We start from the raw sequence: 14,529 nt of genomic DNA on the forward strand, positions 1-14,529 counted from the left end.
CTGGGAGCCCTGGGCTGTCAAGAACTTTGAACTTCAAAGGGGGTCCCGGGGACAGTGGGGCCCCAGAGGTCTCCTGGCCGTGGGTCTGAATGTCCGTGTGTCCTAGGGCAAGGCTCCCGAGAGGCGCTTGTCTGCCATTTCCAGGCCTTGCGTCTGGCACTTCTGCAGGGCCCCTGGGCACTGCCTGAGTCTTGGCCTGCTCTTGTCCGCAGATGTGGCCGTGCTCGGCATCCCGGATGTGACGTGGGGCCAGCGGGTCGCTGCAGTGGTGGCCCTCCGGGACGGGCACTTGCTGTCCCACGGGGAGCTCAAGGAGTGGGCGAGGTAGGACCCGGGCAGGGCAAGTGAGGGGAGGGTGGGCAGCAGCTCTCCCAAGGTCTGGGTGGATCCGTGTGTAGGTAAAAACGGACTCGAAAGGCCAGGTGGCCACAGTCCCTGAACCGAGGGCATCCCTCCCACCCCCTGTGGAGGGCTCACAGGAGAAACCTGCTCCTTTCCTAAAGTGCTTGAGAACCTAAGGGGGCAAACAAACGCCCGCCTCCCCCATGTGTCCAGGATGGGCGTTGGGCCAGCACGAGTTCTCTGCCCCTGAGGAGGGACCCCCCAGCTCTCATGCCTGGCTCTGTCTGAGCCCCCCGACGGCCGCGCAGCTCTGGGCCTGAGCCTGGGGCGTGCCAGCTGCGGGTCCGTCCCACTTCCTGCCTTCCCTGGCCCGGGCCAGCGTGTGAACGGGCTCCTGAGACGTCCGGGGCCGGGGACAGCAGGGGACAGGCAAGTGACCCGTGGCCGGCAGTGCTCTGGGCTCTCCCCGTCGGCCGCCCCTTCCTCGCCCTTCCGTTGCGGGAGGTGGGGCACCTCGGGCACCAATGCCCCTCCTAAGGGAGGCAGAGGCCCCTGCCCGCCCCAACGTTGTTTTGCCTAAAATTATTTTTAATTTAAGGGTTTTTGAAATGCACACAATTGAGGGTTCAGCTGGAGGTGTTTCTAGCCTAAGTCTTAGTTGAGGGAAGAAAATGTGGTGGCTGGAAATTCCCTTTGGGTACAAATCAGAATCGTGGACGATGCCTCCTTGGTGCTTCCAGGAAGGAGCCCCCTAAACAGGCCGTTGGCACAGACCCTTCCTCTCCCGGACGCTGGGGGTGAGGCCAGCACCCCCTTCCCTGCCGAGGGTGGGGTCAGGCCAGGCCACTCCGTTCCTTCCATCCTTCTGTCCCTCAGCAGCTCGGCTCATCGCTGACCCTCCCCGCCCAGAACCTTCCCTGCACAGGGCCCCTCTTCCCAGCCTGTCTGGGCCCCCGTGTTCCCAGCGCCCCCAGGGCACCCACCCACCCTCCTGGAGGCACCGCAGAGCCGTGGTGCCAGCAGGCGGCACAGAGGCTTTCAGCTTTACTTGTGGCAAATATGAATATCCCCCCAGAATTCTTTTTATTAAATCCAAGAAATTTTCTCCTTTCCACTCCCTCTGTCCCTCTGCCCTCCCCCTTCCACCCGGTCGCGCCTCCTCCTCCTTAGAGCTAAAGATAGTCTGGCTCATCCACCGTGATTTCACGAAGAGTCGGAATCCTCGTTTCAGCAGCAGAGCACAGCTGGGCCATTAAAGATTCCCCTGGATTTGCAGAATCTCAGTTGGAGGACGGTGGTGAGCAGAGGCAGGAGGAGCTGGTTGGCCGGCTGCTGCTCTGATTAAACAATTACTTTCTTTAAAATAATAATAAGGGTCTCGTGAGCCGAGCACTTCCTGAAGGGGTTTGGAGTCCAGGTGCCCAAGGACAAGCCCACTCTGGGTGTCAGAAGCCAGGCGCGCATTTGACCCTCGGCCTGAGGGAGCGGGAGGGTCCGCGTCTCCACCCTGCCCCTGTGAGGCAGACACCCTGCTCGTTGGCGCTCTCTGCTGCTTGGCTCTTTTCGTCCTGGCCCAGTGTCCGGCCAGAGCTCATGCTAATCGCTCCAGCTATGCAGGGACGCCCGAGACGGTTGCGGAGTGCCTGGGGGCCTGCCTGCCAGGCGGCGGGTGGCCAAGGTGCAGCCTGGGCCCAGGCAGTGCCAGGCTGGGTGACTGAGTCCTGCGCCTGGAGAGGGCAGCTCAGACCTGACAGGTGCCCGCTGGAGCTCTCCCGCACCTCTCGGCCCTCCAGGACCCCGGCTGGCCCACGGCTGCCGCTGATCTCCACCCTTCAGGTGGTGCTGCTGTCCTCGTCCCCAGCAGCTGCTCGAGGCGGAACGTTTCTCGCCTGACGAGGCTGCCTGTGGCATAGTACCTCAGGCCTCCCCTCGGGTCTGCCCCTGCTTCTGCAGCCTTCTCAGGACGCACTGAAACCGGGCACGAGGGACTGCGCAGAAGGGAGGCGAGAAGACACCAGCACAGCTGTCAGGGACAGGGGAGGGACGTCCCAGGAGACCCCCCAGCCACTATAGTCATTGTGAGTATTATAGGGACTTCATGCTGTCACATCAGCGGTTTGGATGAAATGGATAAACTCTTTGAAAGGCACAGTTACCAAAACTGACGCAAAAGTAGAAAAGCTCTGTATCTGTTAAATAAATCAGATTCATAACTTAAAACATTCCCAAAAAGAAAATACAGGCCTAAAAGGCTTCTGTTAAATTCTCACAAACATCCAAGGAAGAAAGAAAACCAGGCTACACAGGCCTGTAATGAAACGGAGGAGGAAGGAACACTTCCTAAGGTGCTCTGTGAGGCCATTGTCACGCTCTCCAGAACCAGTGTCACTAGAGACCACAGAGACAGAGACAAAAGGTCCTTAAAATACCAGCAAGTTGCATCCATAAGTGGGAAGGAAACTCCCGGATTGGTGGGAAAGGAAAGGCCTGGAGCAAGGGCTGGCAGTGGGCTGGAAGCCCCCACGGCTGAGCAGGGGACAGACGGTTCCAGGAAAGCTGCCTCCGAAGGGGAGAGGCTGAGCCGCTGGTGGCCTTTGTGTGAGAGCCTGCAGGAAACTGAGCAAACGGGCTGTTCTGAGTGAGAAGTCTTCTAGTAAGGAGCACTGAATGACCGCTCAACAGGCGGGGCCGGGGAGAGAGCCGGCCCGAGCAGGGGGCGGGGGGCAGCGGGCTGCGACCTCCCCGCTGGGCCCCGAGGACGCTGGCCACAGGCAGGAGTGGAGGCCGCCGGGAGCAGCCGTGGAGTGCGGCCGCGCAGTCCTCGCTTTTCTTGAGAATGAGGTCGTGGTCTCGAGCCTCTTTAGGAACCTGCAGGGGGTTTTCCCACCAATTGTGACTGGAACTGTTTCCCATCCAGTTACGTTTTTCTCTATGACATGATTCTTCAGGGCATCCTGGAAACCTCAAGAAATTAGCTCTTCTGGCTCCTGCCCGCCTCCCGCCTTCTCACCTTTGGGGACCAGTGCTGGTGCCCCTCGTGAGCCCGCCCCCCGTCACCACCTGGCTCACCCCTGGGAGACCTGGACGGCAGAGCTCCTGGCAGCTCGCTGAGGCGCCTCTGCACGAGAACATTTTGGAAATCACGTTGCTGTGGGGAGATGCATCCTAAACCAGCCGTCTTCAGCGTCGTCCCTTTATCCTCATCCCACCCTGGAGATGACGGGGGACCGGGTGAGGGTGGAGAGGGGAAAGCCAACGTGCTCCAGCAGCACCTGCCCCTGCATCCTGGGCCCCGCTGGCTGCCTCTTCCCCACCCCCCACCCCCCTCGCCCTCCTGTATCGCGAGTGTCGCTGCCCCTGGCAGGGGACGCATGTCCCTCGGCATGATGATCCACAGCTGTCTCCACTCGTGGGCTCCGTGGTGCCAGGCCGCGTCAGGAGTTCACTCACTGGGTGTGTCGCGGTCAAACCAACGTGGGCCAGTCACGCGGGACATGCTTAACGCCCCCAGCAGCAAGTGGTGACAGCGTGCTCGCACGCCCCTGCCCTGGGAAGCTGGTGGGAGACCCCGTGCCCGGCCTCTCCCGGGGGCTGCCCGCAGGCTCCTGGTGAGGAAGCAGGTGCCCAGCAGGAGACCCCCGCATGCCGCAGCCCAGGGTGGGCCTCTTGTTAAGGAGCAGAGAGAGCCCTCCCGGACCCTGGTCCCCGACGAATGCCCAGAAGGCACGCCCGCCTCCTCTAGGGGCCTGGGCTCTAGCCCTAGCTGCCGGGAGGCCGCTGGGGGCAAAGGGCACGTTCAGCTGTCGGCTTTTACAGACAGTGCTGTCGTCACCAGGTCAGGGTTAGGCTCCGTGTCCAGACCCCTCTGTGGCTGGTGGGGAAGGCGGCACCCTGAGCCTGGGCTGCGCTCAGAGTCCCTGCTTCTCCCCGGCCGGGAGGCCCGCTGCTGCCTTGCCACACGCACCTTCCTCACCTGATCCCCTGCAGCCCTGGCACCGGAACCCGGCCTGGGGGTGCCCGCCTCGCCCTCAACTCCTAGGGAGACACCAACCCTGGGCAGCAGGGGCCGGGGAGCGGTCGGCAGCCCTGATGGAGACGGGAGCAGGGGGCTGTGTGCCGGGGCTTGGGGAAGTGGAGACAGGCCCTTCAGACACGTTTGGCGGCAAAGGGAAAGAAACCGAAAGTGACAGAGGAGGTGGCCCAGGAGGAGGGGGCAGTTTGGGTGGCCCCTCAGAAGGTATGAGGGGGAGCAGGAGGCAGGAGGAGGAGGATCCACGGCCATGGCAGGGTGGAGGCTGAGAGGAAGGGGCGGCGGCTGGGAACACCGTGGCAGCCACCGTCGCGCTTCCTGGTGTGCTCCCTGCAGGCCTCGTCTTCCGGGATCGAGGATGTGTGCAGTGTTTCTCAGGCTCAGTGCCTCCCATGGTAGCACCCAGCACATGGGCACAGGCACGGTTTAAACAGCTGTGCTGAGGTATAATTGGCCTACAATGAAGGTACATATTTGAAGTGTACAATTTAATAAATTTCAAAACCATGTGTCCCTCCTCCTGCCTGTCCCCCCCCCCACCCTCCCCCGGCCCCAAGCAGTCCTGGCCTGCTTTCTGTCACTGCCTTTAGTCTGCATTTCCTGGAGTTTTGTCTAAATGGCATCAACACCAGGTAGTCTTGTTTGAAGCCTGGCTTCTCTCGCTCTGTGTGCTTCGGGACCCTTGGCTGCGTGCACCACAAGCTCAGGGCCCCGTGTTGCTGGGTGCGTCCCACCGTGGGCCAGAGCACAGCTCACGTCCCCAGTCGCCTGTGGACGGGCATTTGGGCTGGTCCAGTTGGGCCGTTACACACGACACCAAATGGGCTTTGTGTCCGAGTCTGCGTGGACGTCTCTCTCTCTTTTCTCTTGGGTGACTGCCCGGTAGTGGAATGGCCAGGTCGCGTGATGGGCATTAAACTCTCAGAGACTGCCGAGCTGCTTTCCAAATTGCTTGCGCCATTTTGCCTCGTCACCTGCACAGTCTTGCCGCCAGTTGGCACCTGGTCATTTTCATCTGAGCTGTTGTGACGGAGCGGTGTTTCCTCGAAGCTTTAGTTTTCATGTCCCAAACGCGGAGCATCTTGCCGCCTGCTCACTGACCTTTGTATATCTTCTTTGGTGAAGTGTCTGTTCAAACCTTTTACCGTTTTTGAAATTTAGCTATTTGTTTTCTTATTGTTGAGTTTTGAGAGTTCTTTTTATATTTTGGCAATACATTCCTTATCCAGTGCATGCAAATATTTTCTCTCAGTTTGTGACTTGTTCTTTCTTTCTCTTAACAATGTCTCTTGGATGACGGAAGTTCTTAATTTTCATGAAGTCCAGTACATCAATTCTTTCTTTCATGGATTGTGCTCCTGGTGTCATATCTAAGAAATTTTTGCCTAATGCAAGGTCTTCTAGAAGTTTTGCAGTTTTCGGTTTTACATTTAGGACACTGATCCACTTTCAGTTAGTTTTGTACGTGGCGTGAGGTGTGGGCTGAAGCGCATCTCCTCGAACATGGACGTCTGGTTGTGCAGCACCCGTCGTCGGGAAGCCCCCGCCCGGCCTCGCCCGTGAGCCTCTTGTGGTTCTGTTTCCAGACTCCGCCTGCTCCGCTCACCTGTGCTCGTCTGTCCTTCGCGGGCGCGGCACCACGGCGCCCCGGGAGGTCCTGACGCCAGCTGGGGCCAGTCCTCCAGCCTCCTGGTTTCTCAGTTTATAGCCCTTTGCGTTTCCACGTGAATTTTAGAATCAGCTCATCGATTTCTGTAAAATAAAGGCTGGCTGAGTTATCTGTTGGGATTGAGTTGAATCTGTAGATTATTTCAGGGAGAAATGGTACTTGACAATATTGAGTTTTTGAACCACGAACACAGAGTATCTCTCCATTCATTTAGTTCTTTAATTTCACTCAGCAGTATTTTGTAGTTTTCAGTCTTACACATATTTTGTTAGATTTATCCCTAAATAGTTCAGATTTTTGATGCTGTTATAAATGGTACTTTTTAAGTTTTTTGAATTGATGATTACTCATTGCTAGTACATAGGGGTACAGTTAAGTTTTGATTTTGATCTTGAATCCTGCAGCTTTGCTCAACTCATTACTTCTAGTGGCTTTTTTTAAAGATTCTATCAGATTTCCTACCCAGACAGTTGTGTCATCTGCAAATACAGATCGTGTTCCTTCTTCCTTTCCAATCCAGTTGCCTTCTATTTCTTTTTCTTGGCTTATCGCGCTGGCCACAACTGCCAGAACGGTGTTAGGGGGAGTGGCGAGGCTGGCATCCCTCTTGTTCCCAATCTCCGGGGAGGGGGGAGGGGGTTGCTCCCAGACTTCCCCACCAAGGAGGAAGTTCCCTTCTATTCCTGGTTTTCTTAGCATTATTAGGGATGGACAGTGGATGTTTTCAAATACTTTTTCGTGTAATCTGTTACGATGATTACATGTATTTTCTTTTTTATGTTGTGAATATAGTGAATTATGTTGATGGATTTTTTAACATTAAACCCACCTGGTCATGACATGTTTTCCTTTTCATATATTATTGGGTTTGATCTGGTATGGCTGTGTTTGGAACTTTGCATCTGAGTTTGAGGGACATTGGTCTGGAACGTTCTTTTCTTGTCACGTGCCTATGGTTGGCACCAGGGGAGGGCTCTGCAGCCCCCGAGAGGAGTTTGCCGAGCCCACAGTCGTGCCAATTGGTCCGGAGATGCCGCCTCCAGCCCGGTTCCCTTGGGAAGGGCTGATGCCCCCACTGCTGCCGCATGTCTGTCGTCTCCCACTTCCCCGAGGAGCTCAGAGGGACATGGCATATGTCAAAACTGCAAGCCCGTCCCAGCCTGTCGGTGCCTCCTTCAGGCAGCACAGTTACCAGCATCCTCCAGGCAGGGACGTGAGACGCCCACAGAAGCCGCCGCAGAAGGTGCCCGTGACCTGGCCGGACGGTGGCGTCAAACTGATAAAGGTGGAGGATGAGTGAGGGTCCCAGCAGAAGGCCCAGGGCTGCTCGGACGGTCCAGGATGAAGCCCAGGAGCTGACAGGAAAACTCAGGAAGCCTCAGAGATTGGGAAAAAACCTGGAGATGGAAAAACCCGTGTGCTCCTGCTGCTGGGCAGGCAGGCCGCCTCCAGTCACTGACACGAAGCAAAGGCACTGCGCTGGCACCGTGAGCACAGCTCACCTGCACACCTGGGGCCTGTCGTACATGGTGCTCGGAGGTAGCTGCAGTGCTCTTGTTTGAAGATGTCCGTCCTTCCGTCTGCTTGCAGTGGGGCTCTGGACCCACCCCTGTCCATGGCGGTCGCCCCCCTTGCCACCCTCTCCTTTCTGGGCGCAGCCTCCAGCTCAGGCTGCACGGCACAGGGAGCCGGCCTGGCAGGGGAGCAGGCACAGCGTGGCAGAGGGTGCTGACGTCCCCCAGATGCTGCAGGAGACCCTGAGTTTGGGCAGCAGAAGCGAGGCCGAGGGAGGTAGGGTGGCCGAGTTCCTGGAGTGGGCGGGCATCGGGGCTGAGGAATCACCCCGTGGTGCTTTCAGGTGCCCTCGGCCTGGTCCAGGTGGCTTGTTTTAGAATCCCGCAGCTGCAAGTCACCACGTCCCCCCAACGTGGCTCGCCCGCTCCTCCAGCCCCTCGGGAAAGGGCCTCCACTGGCATTCTTGGCCCCGCTCTGGTCTTCCACATGTGCATATCTCGGCCCTGGGAGGGGTCGCCCCTGGCCGGGGCTGTAGAGTGTTCCCCTAGCCCGCTGCAGCCGCGCGGCTCCTGGGCCTGAGCAAGCAGGCAGCCGGGTCCCACTTACCATGTTCTGAGTCTCATGCCTGGGGCAGCTTTCCACCTGATTCCCCAGCTGACTGTCACCCTGGAGACACGGGTGCCATGCGTGGGAGTGGCTGCACCTGGCAGACATCTTCATGGCTGTGGGAGGGGAGGAGGGGTCCTGAATGTTCTGGATCCCATCACAGCTGCCAACATGCCAACAATGCCCACCCATGTGGATGCACCCAGGGCTCCCTCAGTCGGCTGCTGGGCTGTGCCAGGGTTGGGCCATGGGTGGGAGGGCTGCAGGTTGCAGCCTGTGCCCCAGCTCCCCCCTGGGGAGGCCGCAGGGTAACCCATCAGCCTGCAGCAGGCGACTGTGGCCCTGCACCACTGGGGGTCACAGGATCTCGGTGCTGCTTGGGGATCTGGGTGCCCCTGGGGGTTGCCGTGCCCCCAGCACAGACTGGCCTCTTCGCCTGCAGGACATCCCAGCAGGCTGCCAGGCTTGTGTTGATTGAACCGTGGCTTGGGGCTTTTCGGGCACCTCCCATGCTAGCTCTGCACCCTGACACCAACACCTTCCAGAAGGTGAGCCGGGAGCCACGGTGCAGTCGCGACATGCACCGGAAAGCACAGGGCACAGGGTGATTCACGGCCCGTGGTCCCAGAGCACTGCCAAATGCCAGGGGGAGTCAGGGGCACGGCTGTGAGAAACAAGCACTATTCCTAAAAAGGAACAAACGCTCACCTGATTGTGGAGAAGAAAAGAATTTATTCACAGTCTTGTAAGAACGGGCGCCCAACCAAATGTGGGGGTTGGCACCCAGAACAATAGACCCAGCGGTATTTATCCCTTAAACCTAACCGCAAGTCCCTCCTGTTTCTCCATTGGCTGATACTCCAGAGGTTACATTCTATTCTACAAGCCTAACTAGCCTGCACAAATTGGAAACATTTGAAATAAGTTTCCCCCACAAATTTGCAACATTAGGAACCATTGGAACAAATCCCCACCCCTGACTATAATGGTTATGCCCAGGCTTCTTTAGAGCCAGTTGGGGCTAGTTTGGTAACAAGTTATGAGGCTATTTTGAGAACCTCTATTCTGAGGCTCCACCCTGCAAGGATAGTAGATAGTGGGCGGATAAGCAGGGGGACTGACTGTGGATAGTGGGCGGATAAGCAGGGGGACTGACTCTGGCTTACAGTTTGTCTTTTTAACCTTCTACCAATTCCTTAACTGCCCCACCCTGCTAGCCACACCTGTCCAGTGTGAAAGCTAAACTTAATCTCATTCTCACACGGCGCACACAGTCGTGGACCTGATGCCCAAGCAGCCATCTTCTCGATGCGCCCACTGGCAGTTGTGCAAAAGGAGGACAAGTGCAGAGCTCTGTGGTGCCTGAACCAGAACACCGGGGGCAGTGGTTCCTGCGGCCCAGGGACGATTTCCCAGAGCAGGGAGCTGTTTCTCAGAGGGCAGAAGCCACTGTGGGGGCGGGGGGCACCCCACCTGCAGCACAAGAAGCCTGTCTCCCGGTGAGGCCAATCTGTGGGCGTCCCACCTTCCAGCCCGGTGCCCCTGGACTCTGCGCCCCCCCAGAGCTGTGTCCTGAGCGCCCCACCAGGCCCAGCAGCCTCGCCCAGCTTCTGTACCACCTCCATAGGCTCGTGGGTTCCCTGGGGTGGCCTTTGGGTGGGCGGCCCCATAGGCCCTGGGCCTTCCTACGGGGCAGCACCTTGAGCACAGCCATTCTCGGTGTGTCTGTGCAGCCTCTCGTGTCTCACTGTCCGCTGCGGGGTCAGGCAAGCGCCAGCTGAGGCCGCACGGCGGAGGCGCAGCCTGAGTCAGAGGTTGTGTGTGCCACGGGGCGGCCGGGCTGTGCGTCTGGGGAGGGTCTCTGCCCTCAGCCTGTGGGTCTATACCCCTGTTCCCGGGGGCTGTTCCGTGCCCACCTGCTCATGACCTCCCTGCCACAGACCCTGCCTGTCTCCACAGAGGCCTCCTGGCCCCCTACGCCGTCCCCTCGGAGCTGCTGCTGGTGGACGAGGTCCCGAGGAACCAGATGGGGAAGATCAACAAGCGGGAGCTGGCCCGGCTGCTCTTCCCGCGGGACCAGCGGGTGCCGTGACCCGGGCCCCCGGCCCCCAGGTGCCCACAGGAGGCCGCCCCATGAACCCCCTCCGCGGGCCACTGCGCAGGCGCTCCGTCTCCTCCCTGTAGTCGCCTCCCACTGATGTTTCTTGCCACTGAAGGAGCAGGGGCAGCTCCCGCCCCATTATCTTTGGGCTGGTCTCCCACACTGGGGCGGGCTGGGAACCCCTGCAGTCCAGAGAGGTCCCTGGGGTGCTGGGTCCCAGTCACGGCTGTGCCCCCCACCCAGGCAGGCGCTCCTGGGTCTCCGGGGCCCACTGACTCAAGGAGGATGCGGCATTTGGGTTTAGGCGACTTGGGAAATGGGGGAGCAGAGTGCCTGGAGCCTCTGCCATGTGGCCCGTGGGCCAGCCTCACCCCACCCCCGTGCACAGATGACTGGGGCTTCCCAACGGCTGATTTGGAGCAGGAATGTTCCCAGAAAAGCCAGGTGCTGTTATCCACTCCTGTGGGCAGGACCCTGTGATCAGGCTGTTTCCATGGAGTTGTGACTCCACCGACTCAAGGTGAGTCTTGGTCCTTTATTGGAGCCCTTTGAGTGGATAAAGGACACACACAAAAAGCCCAGAGAGCGAAGAGAAGCCCCAGAGAGAGCTTAGACAGGTGTCCCCAGAGAAGCGGAAAGAGCCACTGAAGCCAAAAACAAAACAGCAAAACCTGGGAGAAAGGAATGAGCGGTCTGACGGGGACCAAGATGCCTTTGGCCTTTCTTCAGAGAAAGTGTCGTCCTCTTGGTGCCTTGATTGGGACGTTCCTCGTGGCCTTAGAGCCGTATAACTGAAAACCAGTAAACCCCCTTTTTAAAGCCAAACCATTTCTGGCCTATCGCGTTCCAGCAGCTCTAGCAAACCGAATCTGACCGTCCCTGTGGGTCCCTCCCCCTCCCCCCACAGCCCGTGGTCTCTAGTGCTTGGTGCTCTGCAGCCCCCAGCAGCACCTGGCCAGGACCCCATCGGCCCCCCACCCGCCCTTGCTGCCCATGCCCCCTCCCATCAGACCATCCTCTGGGCTTGTTCACAGTCATCCCGGCCCCACCAGCCCCGAGGCCTGGGAAGGTGCTGCAGGTGCAGGTGCTCACTGCTGCCTGGGATGCGTGGGGTTCCCTGCTGAGGGGAAGGGCCAGCCAGAGCCACACTGGGACACCCAGTGGGGAGCGGCAAAGCCTTGGGGAAGTGGCCACCCCAGGACAGCTGGAGTGTGGCCCTGCCTTGTCCAGAACCTCCAGAGCTCACATCTGAACGAGCAGCCAAGGGAGAGCGCTCAGGACAGGGTGCCGAGACCCCCAGAGAAGCTGGCCTCAGTCACGGGCACCAAGAGACGCACGAGCCAGCATGACTTCTAGGACGGGCCGGGAGGCCCCTGTGCCCCCAGCACTCCACCTTACCAGCCCTGCCTCCGGGCACTCCCACAGGGGCCCAGCCATGCTCGGGGGCCTCGGAAGAGCCCCCCAGGCCTTCCTCCTGGGGCTCTCCCTGGCCTGCCATGGCCCTTCCCAAGGAGCCGGGTCCTCGGCTCTCCAAGGGGCCGGGTGGGGGTGGAGCCGGGTGGGGGAAGCAGCCAGTCCTGGGAGCATCAGGGTTTGCATTTAGGGAATTTTCACTCACAGAAATGGGGAGAACCATGGATGAGCCCCGATAGACGCAGCCCCAGCGTCGGCGACTGGTGGGACCGCGCCACTCTGGCTTCTGGACCCGGCCTCCCCCCACCTCCCTCCTGCCTTTCCTTCCCTCCCTCCTTTTTGGAAGTTGTTTAGCAATTTTTTTTTATCCCAATATCATGTTGCTTTAACCATCAGTGTTGCCCTTAGCATGAGCCCTCGGAGAGCAGGCGCCGAGATGGGGCAAAACAGCGAGGCTGGGGTTCAGGGGGGCACCTGCAGAAGAAACAGGAGGGGGAGGACAGTGAAGGCGCTGTCCCTCCAGTCCCTGGAGCCCAGACTCCCATGGGCACCTGTCTGTCCTCGGGCCATAGCGCCCGGGTTTCCATCAGGAGGCGCCCACGTGGCACTCTGCAGGGCCAGTCCCCAGGTCCCCCGCTTTGTCCCGCCCTTTGGGGCGCCCTGTCAGGCTGCAGTGGACTCGGAGCAGCCTCGGGGTGCAGGGTGGCTTGAGCCCGGGTGGTGCCTGCCAGATACAGAAGCCGTGGCGGCAAACCACGCGGCATCTCCAGCACACCGACAGGCCTGTGGGGTCCCAGAACACCCTGTCTGTGCTCAGAACCCCTCTCAGACACCTTTTCAGCTGGTTTCCTGGGAGCCAAGACCCAGCACGCTGCCCATCCATGGCTGATGTCCCCACAGCTCCTCCACCCAGGGATTGCCTCCTGCTCTGCATTTTGCAGAAGCCCCCAACGGCCTCCTCGGCGCACGCCCGTCCCCATGTCCCACAGACTGGAGGCTCGGGCTGGGGGCGCTTCCGAGGCAGAGCTGTGGGGGTCTGATTTCTGTGACGGTGACGTGGACGCCTGGGTCCCCCACTCCGTCCCACGGCCCACCCCGAGGTGCGTCCACAGACGGTTACAGCCGGTGTCAGGATTTTCTTCAGGGCCCACAGATGGTGTCTTACAGCCCATCTCTAAGTGTTGGTGTCTTGGGCCATTTTATTTTCATTTTATTATCCAGGCTTTTGTTTTGTTCTGTTTTGTGGGTGCTCGAGCTCACTGTCCCCGCCCTGCCACTCTCTGGCCTGCCGGGTGTCCCAGCTCACGGGGCCCCACCCCCCCACACACCTGGAGGGGCCCCGGGAGCCAGTGCCTTTGAGGGGCAGGGCTGTCAGGCGTCTCAGCCCTTTCAGCACTGCACGGTCTTGTTTTTTTCTGCTGGTTTTACACCAATATCTCCTTTCTTTAGTACTGAAAACCTTGATTCCTAAAAACGCTGAGTCGTTCTTGCCCTGGTGCCGTGGCACACGTCACAGACCTCGGGGACAGTGTCCACCACGGCAGCCATGAGGGGCGGTTGAGGTCGCGGTGCCTCTCCGTGGTCCTCGGAGCGCGTGTTTCTAAGGACGTGCAGTCCAGTGCCGGCTCCCGCAGCCTGTGTGCCGTTCTCTCTGGGTGTCGGGGCAGGCTGTCCGGTGCTCTGCAGCCCCTGGGCCCTGCTCGGCTGTCGGATGAAGCAGGTCCCTTCCGAGGGGCCTCCCCAGCCAGTGTGGCTCCCGGCCAGCGCTCAGCAGACTCAGCTTGGCAAAGGGGCCACAGTGAGGCAGACCCCACCAGGGGCCCTGGGAGGACAGCTTGCTTAACCCTTCTGCTGCCCCGTCCTCTCCGAGCCTCTGGTCTCCACTGGCGGGGGTGGGTGGGGGTTCCGGAGCGGGGACGGCACATCTGGGGGCGAGTCTGTGGAAAGGAACCCGGGGAGCATCAGGGCCCAGCATGGTGCCTGGTGAGAGGCGGCGGCTGGGGGAGGCTCAGCTGCTCTGGAGGGACCTTCAGGCCCGGGAATGTCTGGGAAGCCACCAGTGGCGGGTGTCCTGAAGCTGTCTGGCCTGCTGGTGGCACTGGCAACAGAGCAGAGGGGGCCAAAGGGACATCACTCCCGCCCTCTGCCCACCCCCGCACGGCCCTGCCAGGAGCGACTGCCAGCGAGCCAGGAAGGACTGGGCAGCAGCGAGGAGCAGGGGCCAGGAGGCCAGGGTCCACAGGGCCTGTGACCACACTGTCGTCCTGGGCCAACCGAGAGCCTGTTTGCACGTGGCCACAAGGGTGCCTCACCCCCGAGAGGACTCACCACCTAACGGGCCACAAGCAGGAAATGGGTGCATCAGGGCACTGGCCTCCGCCCTGCCTCTCAGCCGCCTGCGCCTCATCCTGCACCGAGGCCGGAGCCACGGGGAGGCCTGGGGTGCTTACGGGCCTAGGCCAAGGTGCGTGAAGGGTCAGAGGTCACAGCTGGGCAGGACCATGGGCTGGTCCTGCAGTAACTCCAGCGTGCTGCAGGTTGATGCCGTGTGTCGCACGTGTCACACGCACAGCCCTGACCTCTCACCACCCAGGACAGCTCAAGCAGGCTGGGCCGGGATGTCTGGCTCAGATTCCAGAGAGCCTAGGAGTGGGAACCCCCAGCTTTTTCTCTCTGTCCCACTAGGTCTTTGAGCACCGACCTTGTCCCAAGACGTCCCTCTAGCCCAAACAGGGAGCGTGAGAGCCGCCCTGCTCCCTCGGGTGCCGTCTCATCTGCATTGCGGGCCCCAGCTCCCCTTCTGCCCCTCGTGACTTCAGGAGCCCTTCCTGCGCCCCCGGGCCTCACCCTCCC

At 60.1% G+C, this 14,529-nt stretch overlaps 1 protein-coding gene across 5 annotated transcripts in view; it reads left to right on the forward strand.

Annotated features, from left to right (window-relative positions):
• The window catches only part of ACSF3 (acyl-CoA synthetase family member 3), a 66,959-nt gene extending 55,871 nt beyond the window's left edge, over positions 1 to 11,088 (forward strand). For 3 of the 5 annotated variants that reach the window (XM_037815638.1, XM_037815639.1, XM_037815637.1), the window contains exons 9-10: positions 213 to 324; positions 10,122 to 11,088. In XM_037815638.1, the coding sequence (XP_037671566.1) occupies positions 213 to 324; positions 10,122 to 10,254 (245 nt within the window). In that variant the 3' untranslated portion in view covers positions 10,255 to 11,088. Of the gene's footprint in view, positions 1 to 212; positions 325 to 1,512; positions 2,273 to 2,295; positions 2,399 to 10,121 lie in introns of those variants that run through there. The other 2 variants (XM_037815641.1, XM_037815640.1) reach the window with 2 other exon arrangements.
• The last annotated feature ends 3,441 nt before the right edge of the window (positions 11,089 to 14,529 follow it).

Source organism: Choloepus didactylus, chromosome 22, assembly GCF_015220235.1.
Source record: "Choloepus didactylus isolate mChoDid1 chromosome 22, mChoDid1.pri, whole genome shotgun sequence".
Lineage (NCBI taxonomy): Eukaryota > Metazoa > Chordata > Mammalia > Pilosa > Megalonychidae > Choloepus > Choloepus didactylus.